The sequence below is a fragment of the Heliconius melpomene genome, chromosome 17, assembly GCF_056956725.1.
Source record: "Heliconius melpomene rosina isolate 202511_hmr_F chromosome 17, ASM5695672v1, whole genome shotgun sequence".
Classification (NCBI taxonomy): Eukaryota; Metazoa; Arthropoda; class Insecta; order Lepidoptera; family Nymphalidae; genus Heliconius; species Heliconius melpomene.
The window spans coordinates 7,246,821-7,267,102 of record NC_140405.1 but is presented as its reverse complement, the minus strand read 5'-3'; the positions used below and the strand labels follow the sequence as shown (position 1 = coordinate 7,267,102).

Sequence of the window (20,282 nt, the reverse complement as noted above, 5' to 3'; positions counted from 1 at the left end):
GACACTTTGTTTTCTGCGTAATTCAATGCCGAAAATATTAATAATAATAATTAGTGTTATTATACATGTATTTTCTTTGGGGAATGAATTATAATGCATTCCCCCGAGTGGAAATCGAACCCACAACCGTCACGCTTACAGTAACACGCGCCACCACTGCGCCACAACGGCATCACTTCAATATATTTATTTATTGTGACATTTTTATATTTTAGCGAAGAATGTGGAAAATTCAATATGATATTCGAAATTTCACAATCTTGGAAAGAAGCCGAAGATTTGAGAAACGACTTTATTACCATGTGGAATATTTTTAAAGATTACAATGACGGTAACCAAATTATAAATCTTATAGATTTTCTTTAGAAAATTATTATTTACAAACAGATTTTAAGTACAATATACATTGTTGCTTTTATCTTAAAACAATTCAAGACGAGTCCTCAGTATAAACTCAATGAGCATCTGGAAATAAATAATATGTACACATATTAAAATGTATTAGTAAAATATTTATTAAAAAATGAAAAGAAAAATTTAAAGTATTTTTGTTGTAGAATACAATGTTTTGGCGGATCAAGATTGGATAATATTCCAAAAGAAACTACATCTGCTTGATGATTTTGTTCAGAAATGGCGAGGACTTTTGGAACCTTATACCACTATTACATTATATTTAAAACAAGAGATTGATAATTATTCCGTAAGTTTTGAATTTATGCGTGCTTCTAATAATTTGATTTGGTCAATAATCGTATTCCTTCCAAAATGTTAGTGCTTATGAATATTATACAGAGCGTTTTTGTCAACACCACTTTAAATGAAACCACAGTTTTAACTTTTTTATAGAAGCCTCTATATAATACAATTAAAAAAGTTATTAACTTAAAGTTAAAGTCTTGTAACTTATATTTAGTGCATTTTTTTTACTTTTCAATAGGACCTTACAGCAGTATTAAAATATCTTCGAGGGTCAAACTACACGGAAAAGCATTGGCGTGAAATTTTCAGTTTGATTGAAATAGAATATGTAAATGCAGAGGCATTACAAGTTCAACATTTTCTTAAAGCGGCTTCTAATATCAAGAAACAAATGAAAGCTTTACAGGTATTTAAATCGCCTTAAATTACTACAATAAAATTGTTGTTCTACGTCGTTATAGCGTACACGCTACTGACTGTAAACGCGACGTTTGGGGGCTCCACAAAACGCGGCGTTGAGTTGAGCCACTTAATAACATAAAAAATTGGGCGGAAATTATTGAATATAGTGACTACAAAAACACTCGAAAATTGAGCAATAAGTGGGGAACAAAGTGTTATAACACTAGGTTCACTCCAACAGCCTTGCTATAAAAGAAACTCTGCCATATGCAGGTAATAACGTGAAGCTATAAAATATTTCGTTAAAACAATATGAAAGTTAAAGAATATTTATGATTTTAGAAAATTAATTCGTCTGCTTCAAATGAAGCTACAATAAGAAGTACTATCAACGACTTAGAAGTGTGGTATGCTGGCGCCAGACTCGTAATAATTTACTATACGGATAAAAATAAAAAACTTATCCCAATAGTGAAGGATTACAAGGAGCTGTTAACAAAGGTTTGATTTGATTTATTATTCCTATATTATAGTTGTATTTCAAATCAACAAATATTAATGTACCTTAACTTTTTAAATAAAATTCGAAAGGATGGGCTTCCGAAAATGGATATACGTAATGGTTTACCTGTACTATCTACCAGACCATCGTGGCGCAGTGGGACCGCGTCTAATTGTAATTGTGTAGTGTGTGGATTCGATCCTCTTTATCTGTATTTAAATTATTTCTATTATGCCACTTTGGCAAGACGGCGACGTCTTGAGTTATGCTCGTCAACATGCAGTCTCGAATTCTGTCGAAAAGGAGATAGTTTTAGTACTAGATCTAAGCAGCTTATCGTGATAAAGTGATTCCCTTATTTTTTTCTAAAATGCATGGTTAAATAAAAAAAGATCTTATTGTCTTACTTATATTGTAGTAAAAAATAAAAACGTTTACTTTTTTATTACAATCATCAAAGTCGTAGCCGAAACACCGAAAATATCTGCGATGTATTTAATATAAAAAAAAACACTAGATTCTATTACGGTTCTATGCGAAAAAAGTTAATAATGAAAAAAAAATGAATGCAGGTAGAGGAACAACAATGGGTGGTATCGTCAGTGGGCGCGGAGGGCGCGGCGTGGGAGGCGCGACTGCGCGCGGCGCGACTATTGCTGCGCGCTGCGCAACATGCGCAACGCAGGTTCGTATACTATTTGTTAGGTACCATCCATAAATTACATTGCATGAATTTCATAATTTTTTTTTCCCCTCCTTCAATTTCCTCACCGCTATTCACATTTGTGACCCCTTCGCAACTAGCGCAATGTCACATATTTAACAATTTTACGACTAGAATTTATTAAATTACAACAAGTTCCAAAATTATATTTGTATATTATTTGAAATGAAACTTTTTAACCGAATTAATCGCGTGTATTTAGTAGGTATTATAATTTTTTTGAAACACGATGTTTCGAACTCTTTAAACGGGTAGACTAAGGTGGCATCCGTCTGTCATGACATGACTGAGAACGTAACATGAATGAAAACGTGGACCTGATAGGCAAAAGATAAGGGAGGAGAGACAACTCGCGCACCGTCACTGCCAATGAGGCCCAAAAATTAACATACGTAGTCATTATTCAGACAATGTATCAAGATTGCTGCTATACATGATATCATATTACACCCTGTCGTTGCTATCACCAGTCACAAGAATGAATCCATGTACCACACTAATGCCGATGAAGAAATAATTGGCAAGTTCATCCGTTGCGGTAATTAATCTTCTCTGATTGATATAATAATCTACTATCTCAAGATTGCTATCTCTCGCAGAGATTACCATCACCATCCACGGAACAGAAGATAATCACCGGACCTCCTCTTTTACCCCTACGCGCCTCGACACCAGGGCGAAGAAATAAAAATATAAACTTAAATAAATATTTTATCTCCTCCCGTGGGGATGGAACCCACAACTAATCAATTTTACACAGCAGGGTAAGCAGAGGTAACCTCGTGTTAAGAGTTAAGACACTCCGTTCCCCACTTATAAGCCAACGCTAAAATATTTTTCTACAGGGTTTATATGACCTACGATTATAATTATTCATAATACAAACGCGCATTTGGTTTCCAAAAATTAAACAATACATTTTTAAATGCGTTTATGCTCACATCTATTCATTTAATGAATGGCACTGGCAGTACGTACTCCGCCACGTGTGCCGCAGATGTGACTTCTCGGAATTCATAGTCAATTTGCTTAGACTTTTGCGTTACTTAGAACGGAACAAGTTTAAATTTTTTGGCATACATTATTGTTATTTAAGCATCGCTGATAAATATAAAATTATAGCTCCTTTATAACTTGTATAATAAAAAAAATATCATTTAATAGTCGTATAACTTTATTATGTATTAATTTATCACATATTAACATTTTTTTAAGATTACTCATACTTTATTCTTCTTTTAGTTTTTCGTATTCAAATACGATATATGTACGAATACGAATGACTTTTCGGTCTAAATAACGGCAACGTTACAAAAATACATTGTTTTCCAAGTTTCAAGTTCTTATATCACAAAGTTACAGTATTAGTTAGGTACTTGTATTTATATACCAAACAAATAAATTATTAATCCACATTTTTTTTTCGATTTATATTTAACCTTTTTTTATATGTAGGCAATTATATTACTTTTAGAATGTAAAAGTAGAAGTTACAGGATGTTGCCATATGTAAATATCTGACTTATCTCGATAACCCAGGTTCATTGAACTAAGAATCTACTTCCTAGCCGACATCCAAAATTAGGCGACATGCAATAAAGATAGCGCAACCAATAAAGCTGTGTGCTGAAAGCCTGTTTAGAAGCTAAAATACTGACGCCCTTTGTATAACTTATAAGCTTATAGGTAATTGTTGTATAATGAACACATAAACCTGTTTATTATTTATCTTCACATAAAAAATTTAGTTAAATATATTTTGAAGTGCTATTTATTTTATTGTTGTAAGACTGCCTCATTTGAGCAGTCTCTACTTAAGTAAATGTCTGTAAATATTTTTTTTTTTATATTATGAATAAAAATTATCGTCGCGAACCAAATGCTTATCGCTTTTGAACCTTAACACTACAACTGGCTTCTTAGATGAACCCTTATCAAAGCAAAAGCGTTCATTCACTGTGCCCACAACGCACGAACGAAATCGTTATAGTTACAATTACTTGAGAATGATGTCAACATTATTCTGAAAATGTATCTAAGAGCCTGTCGTGACGCAGGGGCGCAAACGTACGACTATAAACGCGACAATGTTCGATTCCCACTCGGTGATTTGATATATTTAATACTTTCCTTTCGCTATTCTAGTAACGAGGCAAAGCACAGCGATGGGCTCCGGCAGAAAGTGGGGAACACCAGTAATAATGCTAATCAGTAATGGAGTATCTTAATACTAGGTTCCCAGGTTACCTCTGCCTACCGTGCTATGTGCTGCATTGTACAGCGTAAAGCTAAACAAATCTAAGACAAATATGTCATAATGTTACAAATTTTGCAATTTGTGATTGAAATTTGCATCTTATGTTTTCAAAAAAATTTTTTTATGTTGTGCTTAATAACAAATTAATTGTAGTTGGTTTTATTTTAGAAGCTCTTGATTAGTTCTATTTTACGTGACTTTGATAAGGGGTTATCAGCCACACTGTCGAAATAATGAACTATAATAGTGGCTGGTTGTAGTTTTTTTTATAAAAAATACATAAATGGTTCATAATTGGTACTGTTTGTACACCCAAAGCACTGAATAAATTTAATTCTTTAACATAAGTAGGTAAATCTATTTGTGGCGACTTTTTTGCTAGCTCATATTATTTTTAACATTTACTTATGTTATTTTAAATTAATTTTTAAATACTATAATTCCATTAACATATTAAAAAAAAACAATACAATTTTTGTTTTCAATAAAGAAGCTTTGGTTGATTGATTTCTTGATACATGGCGTTTCGAAAGAAGCTTTGGAATAAAATGCATCGTAAATATTTTTATTTTATAGACATTCGTGTCTCAAAACAGACATTCATGTTCTATACTTCTATATAAAAGAGGAATGAAAAAGTAAATATAATTATTTTGATAATAACAAATCTAAGAAAGTCACTTAAAATAAGTTACTGTAAAGGTTTATAATTTAAAAAGGGTAATTGGCGCACCATTAATAACTAATCAACGCCCAATAACCTACTTTACATGAAAAATGCAAAGTTGACAAGATCCATGTTTCCACCAGCGTTCGCTCGTGTGGAATAATTCACTTCATTTAACTATTATCCTATGAGTTATGACAAATTAGTTCATAGAACGTATTAGTGAAGAAGATTAGCACTATTATGTGCCTATATTTGTTATTTTTAAATTTTTACGTAAGTATTTATAATGTATTGTCAAGTTATATAAATAGTTTTAGATTAGGTGAGTAATCTTTATATTATTTGTTAAGTAATTTGTAAAGTCCTTTTCTGCAAAATAATTTTTGGTGTATTCGATGACCGACTCCGTGTAGTTCGCAAATGTTTTATCAGCGGCGGATGTGGAGAGCGGAAGGCCGACCGATGTCGATTTGTGTATCTCTGTATGTTAACATGTTCCAAGCCAACTCTTTTTATATGTCATTTTTTTATACGAAAGAAGCCATTTCTTTCGAAATAATTTTTGCCGATTACATATTAAATTCTAATATCTTTCTTTGGGTCATATTTATTATCATGAAAACAAAAGTAGATCCCAAAGTGTGTTATTTTTGTTGCTTAGAGCCCATTTCGGAGAACGGTAGGGGCGCGCGGGAGGAAGCGGTCGTCGCCTTATGCAGGGCCGCATTCTGTTCATTGGAAATTCTTTTAACATCTCACATATGATACGTATAAAAGTCAAGTAACGTAAGAGAGTGCAGTCGGGGAAATTATTATATATAAAAAAATCGTATATATATAAAACTCCGTTTCAATGTCATCCTCGTTAAAAATATTAAAATATTGATAATAATAGAGTTCATTTTAATAATAAGTAACAATTGTCATAATGAACTGTGGTACTTTATTAAAATTATTAATTAATGTAAGTAAACAATATAAAAATATTATTATTTTTTAAATAAGAATATTTAACGACGTAGGATCTGGCTCTGTAAAATCAGTAGAGCTGACGGGTGAAGTAAGTGAGGTGGGGGAGCGGGCTGCGCGGGAGTAGAGCGGGTGGCAGGCCGCAGTGCTGTGAGCAACGCGCGGCAGGCTCGGTCCGCGCTATGGCGTTACGCGCTGCATTGTTTTTACTCCCCGTGCTTATAGCCGGCGGTGACGCGGTTTATAGTCGACATCGTGATCGCTTACGTACCGACCCGAGAATTTTAGATAGAGCCTGCGAATTAAGTTCTTGTTACCCTGCAACTGGAAACCTGCTTATCGGTCGTGAAGCAAGACTTTTTGCCTCGTCGACTTGTGGAAGCAATAAACGTGAACGCTATTGCATTGTATCGCATCTTGAGGAACGTAAGAAATGTTTTTGGTGTGATTCAAGAAATAGTACTAGTAACAATCTGGCACTTGACCATCCTATACAGAATATTATATACAAATATATTCCCGGAACACTAAGAAAATCATGGTGGCAATCGGAAAACGGCAAAGAAAATGTTACAATTCAATTGGATATGGAAGCAGAATTTCATCTCACACATTTAATTATTCAGTTTAAAACTTTTCGTCCAGCCGCAATGTTAGTGGAGAGATCATTTGACTTCGGAAAAACTTGGCGAGTTTATCGATACTTTGCCCACAATTGTGACGAAGCCTTCCCCTTCGTGCCTAAACACACTCAACGAAATTTGACAGAAGTTGTGTGCGAGTCTCGTTATTCAGGTGTAGCGCCGTCGACCGAAGGTGAAGTAATATTCAGAGTATTACCCCCTAATATACGTGTGACCAATCCATACTCAGAAGAAGTTCAAAACTTATTGCGAATGACAAATTTAAGAATAAACTTTACAAAGCTCCACACGCTTGGCGATGATTTACTTGATAATAGGGCTGAGATTCAAGAAAAATATTACTATTCTATTTATGAAATGACTGTGCGCGGCTCTTGTTCCTGTTATGGTCACGCTTCTAGATGTTTACCGATGCCTGGAGTGGATTCGAAAAACAATATGGTACACGGACGCTGTGAATGCACTCATAATACTCGTGGTTTAAATTGTGAATATTGTGAAGATTTCTATAACGAATTACCGTGGCAGCCTGCTGTAGGGAAAACATCAAATGCATGTAAACGATGCACTTGCAATAACCACGCAATTACTTGTCACTTTGATGCAGCAGTATACAATAAAACAGGAAAGGTTAGTGGTGGTGTTTGTGATAATTGTCAGCATAATACTATGGGTATAAATTGTGAACTTTGCAAGCCTACATTCTTCCGAGATCCAAATGTAGATGGACAGAGCCCTGATACTTGTAAGCCTTGTGACTGTGATCCAGATGGAACAACTGATAAAGAAATTCTATGTGAAGATGAAACAGATTTTATAAATAATAAAACAGCCGGACGGTGCCTTTGTAAATCTAACGTTGATGGAGCCAGGTGTGATAGGTGTAAAGATGGATTCTGGAATTTTGATCCAAAGAATCCAGAAGGATGTGATTCATGCACGTGCAATCTTTTAGGAACTATCAATGAAAGAGGATGTGATCCTCTATCTGGAAACTGTTTCTGTAAACGTCATGTTACAGGAAGAAATTGTGACCAATGTCTGCCTGAGTTTTATGGTTTATCTGATATTGATGACGGATGTTTACCCTGTGACTGCGATCTTGGTGGATCTATCGATAGAGACTGTGATGTTATAACAGGTCAATGTAAATGTCGTCCAAACGTAACTGGACGTCGTTGTGATCAACCCATTCAAAACTTCTTTGTTGGTGCACTTGATTCCATAATTTATGAAGCAGAGTCTAGTCAATGTGATTCACAAATAGATGATAATGCAATACAAAGTCTGTTATGTCATGTTGTAATACGTGAAAATTATCCAGATGGTAGAAAAGAAACTTGGACAGGACCGGGTTTTATGAAAATACCAGAGAGTAGTACTCTCGTTTTTGTTATAAACAATCTAAAAACTAGTATGAATTATAATGTTCTTATAAGATATGAACCGCAATCTCATTTGAATTGGGAAGAGTCCACTATATTGGTTAAAAGACCTTTACCAATAGATACCGACTCACCTTGTGCTAACATTCGCCCAGAAGATGACACAATTACTACAAAGCTTCCGGCAAATCAACGCAGTGTTTTAGTGCGACCCTCAGTGTGCTTAGAAAAAAACAAACAAACGGAAATTCGTATTTATTTAGGTAGACAAGATGGTTACAGTTCGAACAGTAGAGCTTCTGTGTTGATTGATTCCATAGTTCTAATACCTTCAGTCGAAGATTTACCATTTTTAACAAATGGAAGCTCGTTGCGTGATGAATTTGATCGCTATAACTGTGGTGATTCTTATTATTATGACCTTAATAGGGATAATATACCTGAAATTTGCAAAAAATTACATGCAAGCATAATGATCTTTATCAAAAATGGATCAGAATCTTGTCAATGCGATCCCTCTGGTTCAAAAAGTCATCAGTGTGATCCTTATACAGGCCATTGCCAATGTGTAGAGAATATAGTAGGCGCAAGATGCGATCGTTGTGCCCCTGGAACATATGGATTTAGCAAATTTGGTTGTAAACGATGCGATTGTAATAGCATAGGATCACTTGATAACTTTTGTGATGCTACAAGTGGACAATGTAAATGTAGAGCGAATACTTACGGACGAGCTTGTGACTTATGCCAACCTGGATATTTTAATTTCCCTAACTGTCAGCAATGTGATTGCAATGGTCATGCTGTTGAATGTGACGACAAAACTGGAGCGTGTAAGGAATGTAGAGATTATACGGAAGGTCATCGATGTGAAAGATGTGTTGAAGGATATTATGGTGATCCACGACTTGGAGTTGACATTCCTTGTCGACTTTGTCCATGCCCTGGTGTAAAAGGAAACCCAAATAAAAATAGTCACGCAGACAGATGTGAATTAGATTCCGAAACTAAGGATGTTGTTTGTGATTGTAAAGAAGGTTACGCTGGATCTCTTTGCGATGTATGCGCTGATAATTACTATGGTGATCCAATAAAAGGCACATGTGAGAAATGTGAATGCAATGATAATATTGATACTACTAAACCTAACAATTGCGACCCATACACGGGAAAATGTTTGCAATGTTTACACAATACTGCTGGGGACCATTGCGAATTATGTGAAAATGGTTATTATGGTAATGCTTTAGAGAAATCCTGTTATAAGTGTAATTGTTCAGTACTAGGCACAAATTTCACCCAAGGTAACTGTGATGGTATAACAGGTCAATGTCCTTGTTTTAATAACGTAATAGGAGTAAACTGTGATCAATGTACTGAAAATCACTGGAGAATCGCTTTAGGAACAGGATGCGATCCATGTAATTGTGATCCCATTGGTTCTATTTCACCTCAATGTAATCCTTATATTGGAAAATGTGATTGTAAGCCTGGTTATGGTGGTAGGCAATGTGATCAATGTCAAGAGAATCATTGGGGCAATCCAAATGTTGAATGCTACGAATGCGATTGTGACTTATATGGTTCAGTGTCTCAACAGTGTATGCGTGATAATGGATCATGTATGTGTAAACCAGGAATCGGTGGATATAAATGCAATATGTGTGCTAGAGGCTACCTTGGTGATGCTCCAGAATGCTATGCTTGTGGAGAATGCTTTGATAGTTGGGATAAACTAATAGGTGATTTGCGCATACAAACTGAGTTTGCGATTGGAAACGCAAGTAACTTTAAAGTAGTAGGGGCTACAGGAGCATATACGAGAGATTTTGAAGAGATGACGAAAAAACTACAGGACGTAGAGAATTCGCTTGAAAGTGCCAAATTAGGACAAAGTACAGTTAAAGAATTATTGACGAATATAACAATTTTACAAAATCAGTTAAATAATGCAGATAAGAAATTAAAAGAGAGTAATGAAAACCTTAACGCTATTACATCTAAAATAAATTTGGGCAATGTGACCTTAGATGGATTAAGAACAAGCATTGGTCACTTAAAGTCTAAAACTCTTGAATTAGAAAATAATGCCACCAAACTCCAAGAAGCGAATTTAGAAGGAGCGCTTAATTTAACGCGTGAAGCAAAAGAAAGAGCTCTAAAAGCAGCAGATGAAGCTGAAAGTGTGCAGATGGTAATCGCTAATACTGATAGACAAATAAAAAATACGGATCGATTAATAGAAATGCAATATGTGAATTTCAATAATACACAAAATGATAATGACAAGAAGCTAGATGACTTACAGCAACAATTATCAGATTTAAAATCGCAGTTACCAAAAATAAATGAAAATATGTGTGGCCAAGAAAGTGACAGCTGTGACATATGTGGAGGTGCTGGATGTGGAAAATGTGGCGGGATATCTTGTGATCAAGGAGCTATCACGAAGGCAGAGCAAGCTTTGGATTTTGCAAATAAAACAGAACATAGAATCAAGGAACATGAACTTACTGCAGAAGATTTATTTAGATCAGTTTCTCAAGTTAAACAAGATACAGTTGCTGTACGATCTAGAGCCAAAGATTTATTTAATAGAGCTAACGATTTCAAATCGTCAGCGGAAAGAGCAACTAATGAGAGCCAAGAGCTTACATCTGAATTAAAAGAATTTTTATCTAAAACATATAATACACCTGAAGATGTGAGGCAGCTTGCTACTGAAATTTTAAACTTATCTATAAGTATAGAACCAAAAGAAATAACTGAACTATCACAACGCATTAATTCTACTGTATCACAGTTGACAAATATTGAAAATATAATCGCGGAGACAAAGCCAGATCTTGATCTTGCGAAAGCTCTTAAACAAAATGCAACCACTGTAAACAAAGCAGCTAATTTAACTTTAGGTATGGCTAATAAAGTTTTGGAAGCTTTAGACGAGGCTCAGGCCGCACAAGATGCCGCAGAAAACGCTATAGACAAAGCGAACAGTGACATTGAAGCTGCTAAAAGTGATTTGACGCCAATAGCTACAGAAAGTGAACAAGCTCAAAAGAAAGCCAATGAAACTATGGATGAAGTTGAAGGGTTAAGGTCGCGTTTATCAGACTTACAGAAAAATATACTAAAAATCGAAAGTGATGCAGAACAAGTTAAACTAGAAGCCAATGACGTTGTAAACAAAGCTGAAGGAGCTGAACAAAAAGCGAGACAACTAAGGCAAAATTTCAAACAAACAAACACATCACTAGCAGAGAGGGCGAGCCAAACCTCAAATTCGAGAGAAAAAGCTCAACTTTTACTCAATCGAGCCACAAAACTGGCAAGTGATACGCAGATGCAGTTAAAACTCTTAGCAAATATGGAAGACTTATACAATGACCATAATGAACAGTTAAATAGTTTAGAAAAAGAAATAGGAGAACTCAACACTCAAATGAACTATTATTTATCAGAGATTACTAAGCGTTCCGATTATTATAGATCATGTACAACGTAATAGGTAGCTTCCATTAATAATTATTTATATAAAGGGAATTTGCGAGGCTATTATTTTATAATGAAATTTAATAACTTATAAACACCACTACAATCAAATACATTGTTATTATTATCTAAACGCATGTAGAGATTTTTTATTAATTTAAAATAAGTAATAATTTTAAACTAATTTTGTTGTTCATCATTTATAAAAAATATTGTAACAATTTAAACTTTTCTACTAATCATCACATAGTCTTTTAATTAAGATAACCATATTGTATTAGCTATTATTCTCCAGGAATCAAATTTACTCTAAGGTAATGTAATTGTTATATTGTAAATAGGAAAAAATAATATGTTGAATGTGTGTTTCACTGTTAAGAAACCGATCATGTACAAGTACATATTATATAATAGAATTAAGAATATTACTCATTTGAAATATATTCCAAAGAAATTTTAGTAGCTATGGCATTCATTATGCTGTTGTATATTATAAGACTCATATGCTTTTAAAATATTAATAAATATATAAAAACTTTTGCTTTAACAATTTGATATATTTTTTATATTATTCTATTATTCTACCTTAAATGCCTCACTGTGGTTAGTATAAGTGATTGATGCTTTTAATTTTGTAGTATTATAATTGCATTTTTGTGTTAATAATACAGTTTTAATTTTATATTACATTTCTTTTAGTTGATCGTATTATTTCTCTGTAAAGAAATAATTAGGAGGAGGCCGTTTACTTATCTAATAATTATTACAATTCTTAAGTTCTATCTTAGTGCCATTCAATGCTAAAAAAAAAACTAGATCAAAGTGTGTAATAGAAATTATTCACATAATTTGTAGTAAATTGTATAAACATTAAAAATTAAAAATATCCATTTTTTGTAAATTTATATAAAGTATATAAATTAGGATATTTGATAAATAAAATCATTTTATGAAACTGACTATTTATTACCTCCTTGTACTTTATTTTATTAATAGTAATTCTATATCTACTATTAATACTTTAAATATATATGTTGGTTGGTATGTCACTATTGATTTCTGGCTTGTAAATTTAGTACAAGTCAGCGGGAAAGCCAGCAATATTAGATATTGAACATCAAAATAACAAATATGTGTGCAATGAATTAACACAACTCTTATTTTAAGTCATGAAATTAAAAAAAAATCAAATGTAGGCCTGGCGCAGCGCCACAAGGGTGTGACTGTAAGGCGACGGTTGTGGGTTCGATCCCCACTCGAGGAAGTGAAATATTTACGTTTATATTTCTATTTCTCTGCTCTGGAGTCGAGGCAAAGCGTGGCGTTGAGTTCTGCCACTCAACACGCAATGTTTCTGGAATTCGGCAGAAAGTGGAGAACGGAGTGCCTTAATACTAGGTTCCCTCTGCCCACCCTGCTGTGTGCGGGATACAGCGTGAAGCTGTTTTTTTTATTATTTTTAAATGTAATTAAATCAGCTTCTCAGCTTCGCGTAAAAAAACCATTACAAAATAAGTTAACTTACCTACTTTAAGTGACTTTACTAACTTTATACAAATATAAATTTGCAGATAAGTTACACTTCCAAATTATAAGATATGCAGTGGCGAGTCCGGTTCAAACATATAATCTCTACATATCATACACTAAATATATGTTTGACTTTTTGCTGGACCACATAATATTATATTTAATATTTTTATTTCCTCACTCTGATAAGAAGGCAAAGGGCGGCGTTAAGTTCTGCCACTAAACAGAAAACCTACGGAATTCGGCGAAAAGTGGAGAGCGCGAAGAGAAGACACACTTAATGTGAAAAGAATATCCAGGTTTCCTCTGCCTACAACGTGAAGCTAAAAAACCTTAATATCATACATCCACGTTCTGACCATTTTAGAGATGTTGCTATGTGGTAAAAAAATATAGGTTACATAAATATTAAACTTACAATTAATCAGACATTTATGAATTATCAAGCTTTTATGATAATGTCAAAATTAATATTTTAGGTGGCTTTATTTGGAACCAATACTATGTCACGACGATGGTGATTTAGGCACCAGATTCCGTAAAGTAGATCAGGCATTTAAACAGATCTCACGAATTTTGGAGACCGACCCTCGACTTTCCACATTGGTACAATCCACAAGACTTCAGTCCATGCTCGATGCGATATCGGAACAATTAAATGCATGCCAGTCATCATTGAACCATTATATCGATGTGAGTGTTTGAACTTGTACACTACAAACTGTTAATATTGCCTAAAACTTAAATATTGTTTCTATTTCATTTGTGTAATATTTATCTCAATTCATAAAATATGATAGAATATTGCTTGACTATATTAAAATCTTCTGTTAAAATTGCTTTACACAGGAAAAACGATCAATATTTCCAAGGTTATATTTCTTAAGCGATGATGATTTACTGGAATTACTCGGACAGGCGCGAGCTGGTGCTGAAGGCAGAGAGGCAATTATGCAATCACATTTAAAGAAGCTATTCCCAGGTATCACGGGCGTTAGGCTCGGTCCCGAAGATCTATCGATCACAGCTTTATGCAGCCTCGGGGAAGTATTTCCTCTTGACCATCCTGTTGATATCGATTGTTCTGTTGAGGTGAATGAAATGATACATTATAACATATTTCCGTTATGAAACAAAAGTAGTCTTAATTAAATTTAACTGGAAGAAAGCTCAATAAACTCCTAAGACACGTTTTAATGCGACAGTTGTCGCTGCGGTAAAAAATGTGATCAATGGCTTGCAATAGCCGTACTGTGTAAAATAATTTTTATTAATAGTAAATATAAATTATAATAAAAGTTGACATCTGCATAATAAGTATATTATCATATGGTAGTATTTTTAATACTATTTCTATACACGTGTTAAAAGGCTTACAACTAAAAAGAGCAAAAATAAATTGGTGTAATTAAATAGATATTTTTCTATTCGAAACTGCATCTAAAATAAACTTGAGCCCAGTCATGGTGCAGGGGCAGAAGTGTACGACTCTATTCGCGACAGGTTGTGGGTTCGATTTCCACTCGAGGAAATGAAAGATTTAATATTTTCATTTCTTCGCTCTAGTAAAGGCGGCGTTGATTTTCGATTTACGTCCCTCAATACGCAATGCCTTCACAATTCGGCAGAAAGTGGGAAATGGTGTGAACACTAGGTGAACCTAGTGTAAACTCTGCCTACTCTGCAATATATGGGCTACAGTGTGAAGATGAAGCTTAAGAAAAACCATTAAATCTATAATAAATTATCAAGTATAGAGTAGTACGTTGTGTATTTTGCAGTTGTGGCTAAAAAAATTGGAACAAGAAATTCGCTCGTCACTTCAGAATATGACATTAAAATGCTTAGTTTCAAATAGTTTTCTAGAACAAGATCCATTTTCGCTACCGACTCAAATACTGTGCCTAGCGCAAAATATTAGATTAACTGAAGGAATAGAGAAATCTATTATATCAAAGGAATTGCACAAATTGAAGGAGAATATCGAAAATGAACATTTGTATTACGTTGCCGCAGAAGTTGAGGGCGAAAAGGAGAAGTTCAAGAAACAGGCTATTATATTACAGTGTGTATATTATGAGTCAATGATGAAAGACTTGATTGAACACAATGTGGTTTCTACCAGTGATTGGCATTGGCAAAAACAACTCAGGTAATCTACTTACGCTATTTTTCATACTTTTTTAAATCAACTTCACATTGTATCCCGCACACAGCATGATAGGCAGAGGACACCTAGTATCCCCGTTCCCCACTTTCCGCCGAATTCTGAAGACATTGTGTGTTGAGTGGCGGAACTCAACGCTGGGCTTTATCTGGACACCAGAGCGAAGAAATGAAAATATAAATAGAATAAATATTTCACTTCCTCGAGTGAAGATCGAGCTCAAAATCAGTCGCGTTTTCAGTCACACTTTGTGCCCCTGCGCCAAGACTGGCCTCTTATACCTTTATACCTTTTTAAACATGGGAACAAAACGTCTGTCTGTAGTATTTTAATTATTCCTATTTAGACTGAATCTAATTTGTTCTGATTAATATTTATTTTATTTTTAGTGTAGGTTATTTACGGATACTTATGAAGTCTGCTTAATTGTTTTTAAATAAATTTCTTTTATTTATTTCAGATTCTACTTATTGAATTCTAAAGAAATTGTTATAAAAATGGGTCTAGCCGAGATATCTTACTCCTATGAATACCTTGGTGTAAATACTGGACAATTTGTACGAACCGAAACTACTGATGAAAGTTTTCTTATTTTGACTCAGGTACACCTCCTTTGTTTCAGTAGTTAGCAGTTTCATTTATTTAATTATAATAAGATTAATTATCTAACTACCAGAAGTACTTTTATTTTGAAAATAAAAAAATAATTGTATTTTATTTATATTTTTTCCAGTCTTTACATCTTGGATTCGTAGGAAATCCGTTTGGACCAGCCGGGACAGGCAAAACTGAATCAGTGAAAGCCTTGGGAGCTTTAGTTGGACGTCTTGTACTCGTATTTAACTGTGATGAAGTAAGTTCTGAATTATCTTTATTTTATGTTTCGTATTTATTTATTGAAATTGCTGATGAATGCTAGTAACTGTTTCTAGTACTATAATATGATGTCCCTTCTAATAAAATACGAGGCCTGTCGTGGCGCAAGAGCACAAAGTATGACTTTAAACGTTACAGATTGTGGATTCGATTCCTATTTGAGGAAATCAAATGAGACAAAGCGCGGCGGAAAATGGGAAACGGAGCGTCTTAACACAAGATCTCTCCTATCCTGCTTTATGCGGGATACAGCGTGACGCTAAATTAATACTATCTAGCAGATCTGTAGTGAATAAGAATAAAGTGTAAAAATAAAACCTCATATAGCGTTATTCTATTACATACATATGTATGTGTGTATGATATTTTAGCATAATTATCAATGACAAGTAAAACTATCGTCTGTCTTTCTTTGTATGGATTTTTAGTAAAAAAATAAATGCTCATTTAAAAACAATATTTGCAAAATCATTTTATCTACGACATAAATTTAAGATACTACTATTAACGTCATCGTGTCTCAATGGGACAGCGTTTGATTGTAAACGTGATAGTTGTGAGTTCGATCTCCACTCTAGTTCTATTCTCACTCTGATGACAAAACTCGGTTTTGAGTTCCGCTACTCAACACGCACGGTCTCGTAAAGAAAAGACAGAATTGGGGGATGAAGTGTCTTAACACCGGGTACCTTGCTATGCGGGAAAAAACATGAAGCTGCTTTTTTAATAATATTTGAACATAAACTTTGTGTACTTCAGGCGATGGACGCGGAATGTATGGGTCGTTTACTAAGCGGCGTGGCGTTGTGCGGCGCGTGGGGGTGTTTTGACGAGTTTAACCGTCTCTCCGCGGACGCACTCGCCGCTGCCTCGCACCAGCTCGCCGCGCTGCTGCAGGCCGCGCGTGCCGCCCGCACTTGCGACGGCGATGAGGCGGCGCTCGTGCTTAATGGGAAACGGGTACGTACGTATGTAATAGTGTTACGACACTACGTTTCGCATGTACCGCCTTATTTGTGTGTCAGGTGGTGGAACACAATGCAGTGCTTAGTATTTCATACGCTAGTAAATAAAAATAATTAATATCAATGGAACTGCATCTGGAAAAGCTGAAATCTGTAAAATCGACAGTTTTTGACGCGACAGCCGACAGGTATTGAATACATAATGAAATCTTATCACTAAACATACTGCATTACAAATGAGGCTTAAAATGTTTAATTTCTGTCTATTGGTGCCTATTCAATGCTATACGGTACTAGGAGGTAGAATCACCATGAGGTGTAACGACTACTAAGCTCATGCTTTACATACAATAGTAATAATAAAGTAGCAAATTGCGACTAGATCGTAGTATCATCGTGGTGCGGCGTGGCGGCCACCATGAACCCGCTGGGGCGCGGATACGGCGGGCGGCGCGCGCTGCCGCCGGCACTGCAGCACGCGCTGCGGCCGCTGGCGCTGCGCCCGCCGCCGCGCTCGTTGCTGGCCGCGCGCCTCCTGGCTGCTCACTCGCCGCACTGCGGGCCCCTTGCCGCTGACCTCGACCATGTCTTCACTTTGGCCAGGTCGAGTTATTTATGTTGTTAGCAGCTCTATAGGGAGATTTTTATACAGGGTGGAAGAGGCAGCGCTTCTTTTATTGAAACTGCATGTAGGGTAATATATTTCAAACCCAAATCTAAGAAATTAATCAAGGTACCTCAACAGTTTGGACGTAGGATTTTTTTTTCATTTCACGATTTTTATCCATACCTGTATTTCGTGTGACGCACACATAAGTGTACGACGTTGCCGATTTGACAGGTAAGTGTATGCGTGCCCCATGTTATACTTTACAAATGGCGTTTTATTATAAAACGATAATTTTATTATTTATTTTGTTTGAAAAAATAACTTTTTCATTTTTGTGAATTACTTTTTTTTCGAATTATATTAGGCTTTTATAGAGTAGTTAAAACTATGGTTTCATTTAAAGTGGTGCTGACAATTCCACCCTGTAAATTTTCACAACCAAACAACAATTTTTTATTGACCATTTTTTACGTTAATAAAAGAACACTAGAAAATTAATACTACTGTCAAAAATATCTTAAATAGCACAATAAACAAAGAAGTAAAAACTTTAAAATGAAACTTTGAAATTATTTACAAAAATAAGTGTGACGTCACATTACCCGTCTTGACCACAAAAACAAGACCAAAAAATAATTTCAATATAATTACTATATATTCACAAATGGCAAATTTGTTACAGCACACTACTAAGTAATCAAAGACATTACGACTGGGGCCTCCGCGCACTAAAGTCGGCAGTGGGCAGCTGCACTGCGGCGCTCGAAGCGCGCGGGCCCCGCGACCTGGCGGCGCAGCGTGCTGTGCTCAGGCACGTGTTGAGACTGAACAATCTATCGAAATTGACTGTAGAGGACGCTGAGAGGTAAACTTATTTAAAAAATTTAACATGTTAATTATGTTTAACATGTTAATTATGTATAAATGTTGTTATGTATAAATTGATTTAAGTATAAAAAATCTATGATTTTTTGCTTCCAAACGTTACAGATTTGAAAACATTTTAAGCATGGTATTTGCTGAAATACCAGAAGAAGAAAGCACCACAGACCTAGTCTATTCTTCTTTAAAAACATCGGTAGTTGAACTAGGCTTTGTAAAAATTGATCTTCAGGTATGATTGATGATTCTCTATGAAAATAATTTAATTCTTAGTTTTTTTGTCAAATTACAGTTGTACTATTTATTATTCTTTATTAATTTAGATTGAAAAATGCATGGAGCTATATGAACAATTACATCAAAGAATGGGGGTAGCAATTGTGGGTCCTCCAGGTTCAGGAAAAAGTACCATCAGAAAATTGTTAAAAAGTGTAAGTTTTAAATTAAATATTGTCTCTTTATTTTTAAATAAGTATTGAATCGTTGGTAGCACAGCGCTATGAACGCATTGGCTATCGGTCCGATTTCCACTCGGAGGAGTTTTGACTTAGGAAAATTACATCGTGACTACTAATCACCAAGCAATCTATAAATTAAAGATTTAGTTTTACATCGAACAGAAAGATGGGAATGGATTGTCTTAACATTAGGCTTCCTCTATTATTTGCAGAAAAATGTGAGAAAAACAAATTGTTATACGCTATTTTCTTAAGAAGTTTAAAAGCCGACCTCCTATTCGCCTCTCATATTGATTGTACCGTAATGTTGTATAATTTATGACGCTAACACTGCTCGAAAAAAAAAAACGATTCAATAACTTAACGAGCTTATCCCTTACATACAAAAAAATTAGATGTTTCATAATAGTAATATTAAGATAGATCGTAGATAAGGCTTTATGTGTGAACGGTGTCACAGGCGCTACAGCGCACGGGGCGCAGTGTGGTGGAGTACGTAGTGTCGCCCAAGGCGCAGGCGCGCGGCTGGTTGCTGGGCCGCGTGCAGGCGTCGCGCGCCTGGAGCGACGGCGTGCTGACCGCCGTGGCGCAGGACGTGGCCGCGCAACCTGACGGTGCGTACACATACATACATACATATATATTTTTTTAGTTAATAGTAGGTAGAAAGAGCCTAGTGATCAGAAGCTTAGTTTTCTACTGTAACCAATTTTCGAGAGAGAGAGAAAAAGAGAATAATTCTCCCGAGTGAGAATTTAACTTACAACTGTCGCGTCAATTAAAGCTATGGGCCGTTGCTCTACGTTAACTCCCAATATATATGTACATTTCATATTTTTGTATTGCGTTATTATTTGTTTTAGGACCTAAATAAGAACTTAGTCTTTATTTGTTACTTAAAATATGTTCTTTTGTACATGCTATAAGTGAACATTTCAATTTTTTAAATTGTATATATTGAATATTTAATAATATATAATAATTATATAATATTCAATATATTGTGTGATGTATTGAATATTGAATATTTGTCTTGTTTACTTACAG

At 34.9% G+C, this 20,282-nt stretch overlaps 2 protein-coding genes across 2 annotated transcripts in view; both read left to right on the top strand.

Moving 5' to 3' along the window:
• The window catches only part of btv (dynein cytoplasmic heavy chain beethoven), a 55,216-nt gene that overhangs the window by 12,684 nt on the left and 22,250 nt on the right, over positions 1-20,282 (top strand). The window contains exons 22-37 of the mRNA XM_085200097.1: positions 216-331; positions 558-703; positions 941-1,108; positions 1,447-1,605; positions 2,179-2,291; positions 13,757-13,970; positions 14,127-14,369; positions 15,059-15,429; positions 15,905-16,046; positions 16,178-16,297; positions 17,080-17,280; positions 17,668-17,888; positions 18,578-18,760; positions 18,886-19,009; positions 19,101-19,208; positions 19,696-19,849. Of these exons, the coding sequence (XP_085056223.1) occupies positions 216-331; positions 558-703; positions 941-1,108; positions 1,447-1,605; positions 2,179-2,291; positions 13,757-13,970; positions 14,127-14,369; positions 15,059-15,429; positions 15,905-16,046; positions 16,178-16,297; positions 17,080-17,280; positions 17,668-17,888; positions 18,578-18,760; positions 18,886-19,009; positions 19,101-19,208; positions 19,696-19,849 (2,783 nt within the window). The remainder of the gene's footprint in view (positions 1-215; positions 332-557; positions 704-940; positions 1,109-1,446; positions 1,606-2,178; positions 2,292-13,756; positions 13,971-14,126; positions 14,370-15,058; positions 15,430-15,904; positions 16,047-16,177; positions 16,298-17,079; positions 17,281-17,667; positions 17,889-18,577; positions 18,761-18,885; positions 19,010-19,100; positions 19,209-19,695; positions 19,850-20,282) is intronic.
• LanB1 (laminin subunit beta-1) lies at positions 6,351-12,702 on the top strand. Its single transcript, XM_085200405.1, has one exon. The coding sequence runs from the start codon at positions 6,409-6,411 to the stop codon at positions 11,758-11,760; it is 5,352 nt and encodes a 1,783-aa protein (XP_085056531.1). The 5' UTR covers positions 6,351-6,408; the 3' UTR covers positions 11,761-12,702.

Excerpts from the sequence above, each read along its gene's own strand:
- LanB1 (XM_085200405.1), top strand. The coding sequence starts at position 6,409 with ATGGCGTTACGCGCTGCATTGTTTTTACTCCCCGTGCTTATAGCCGGC.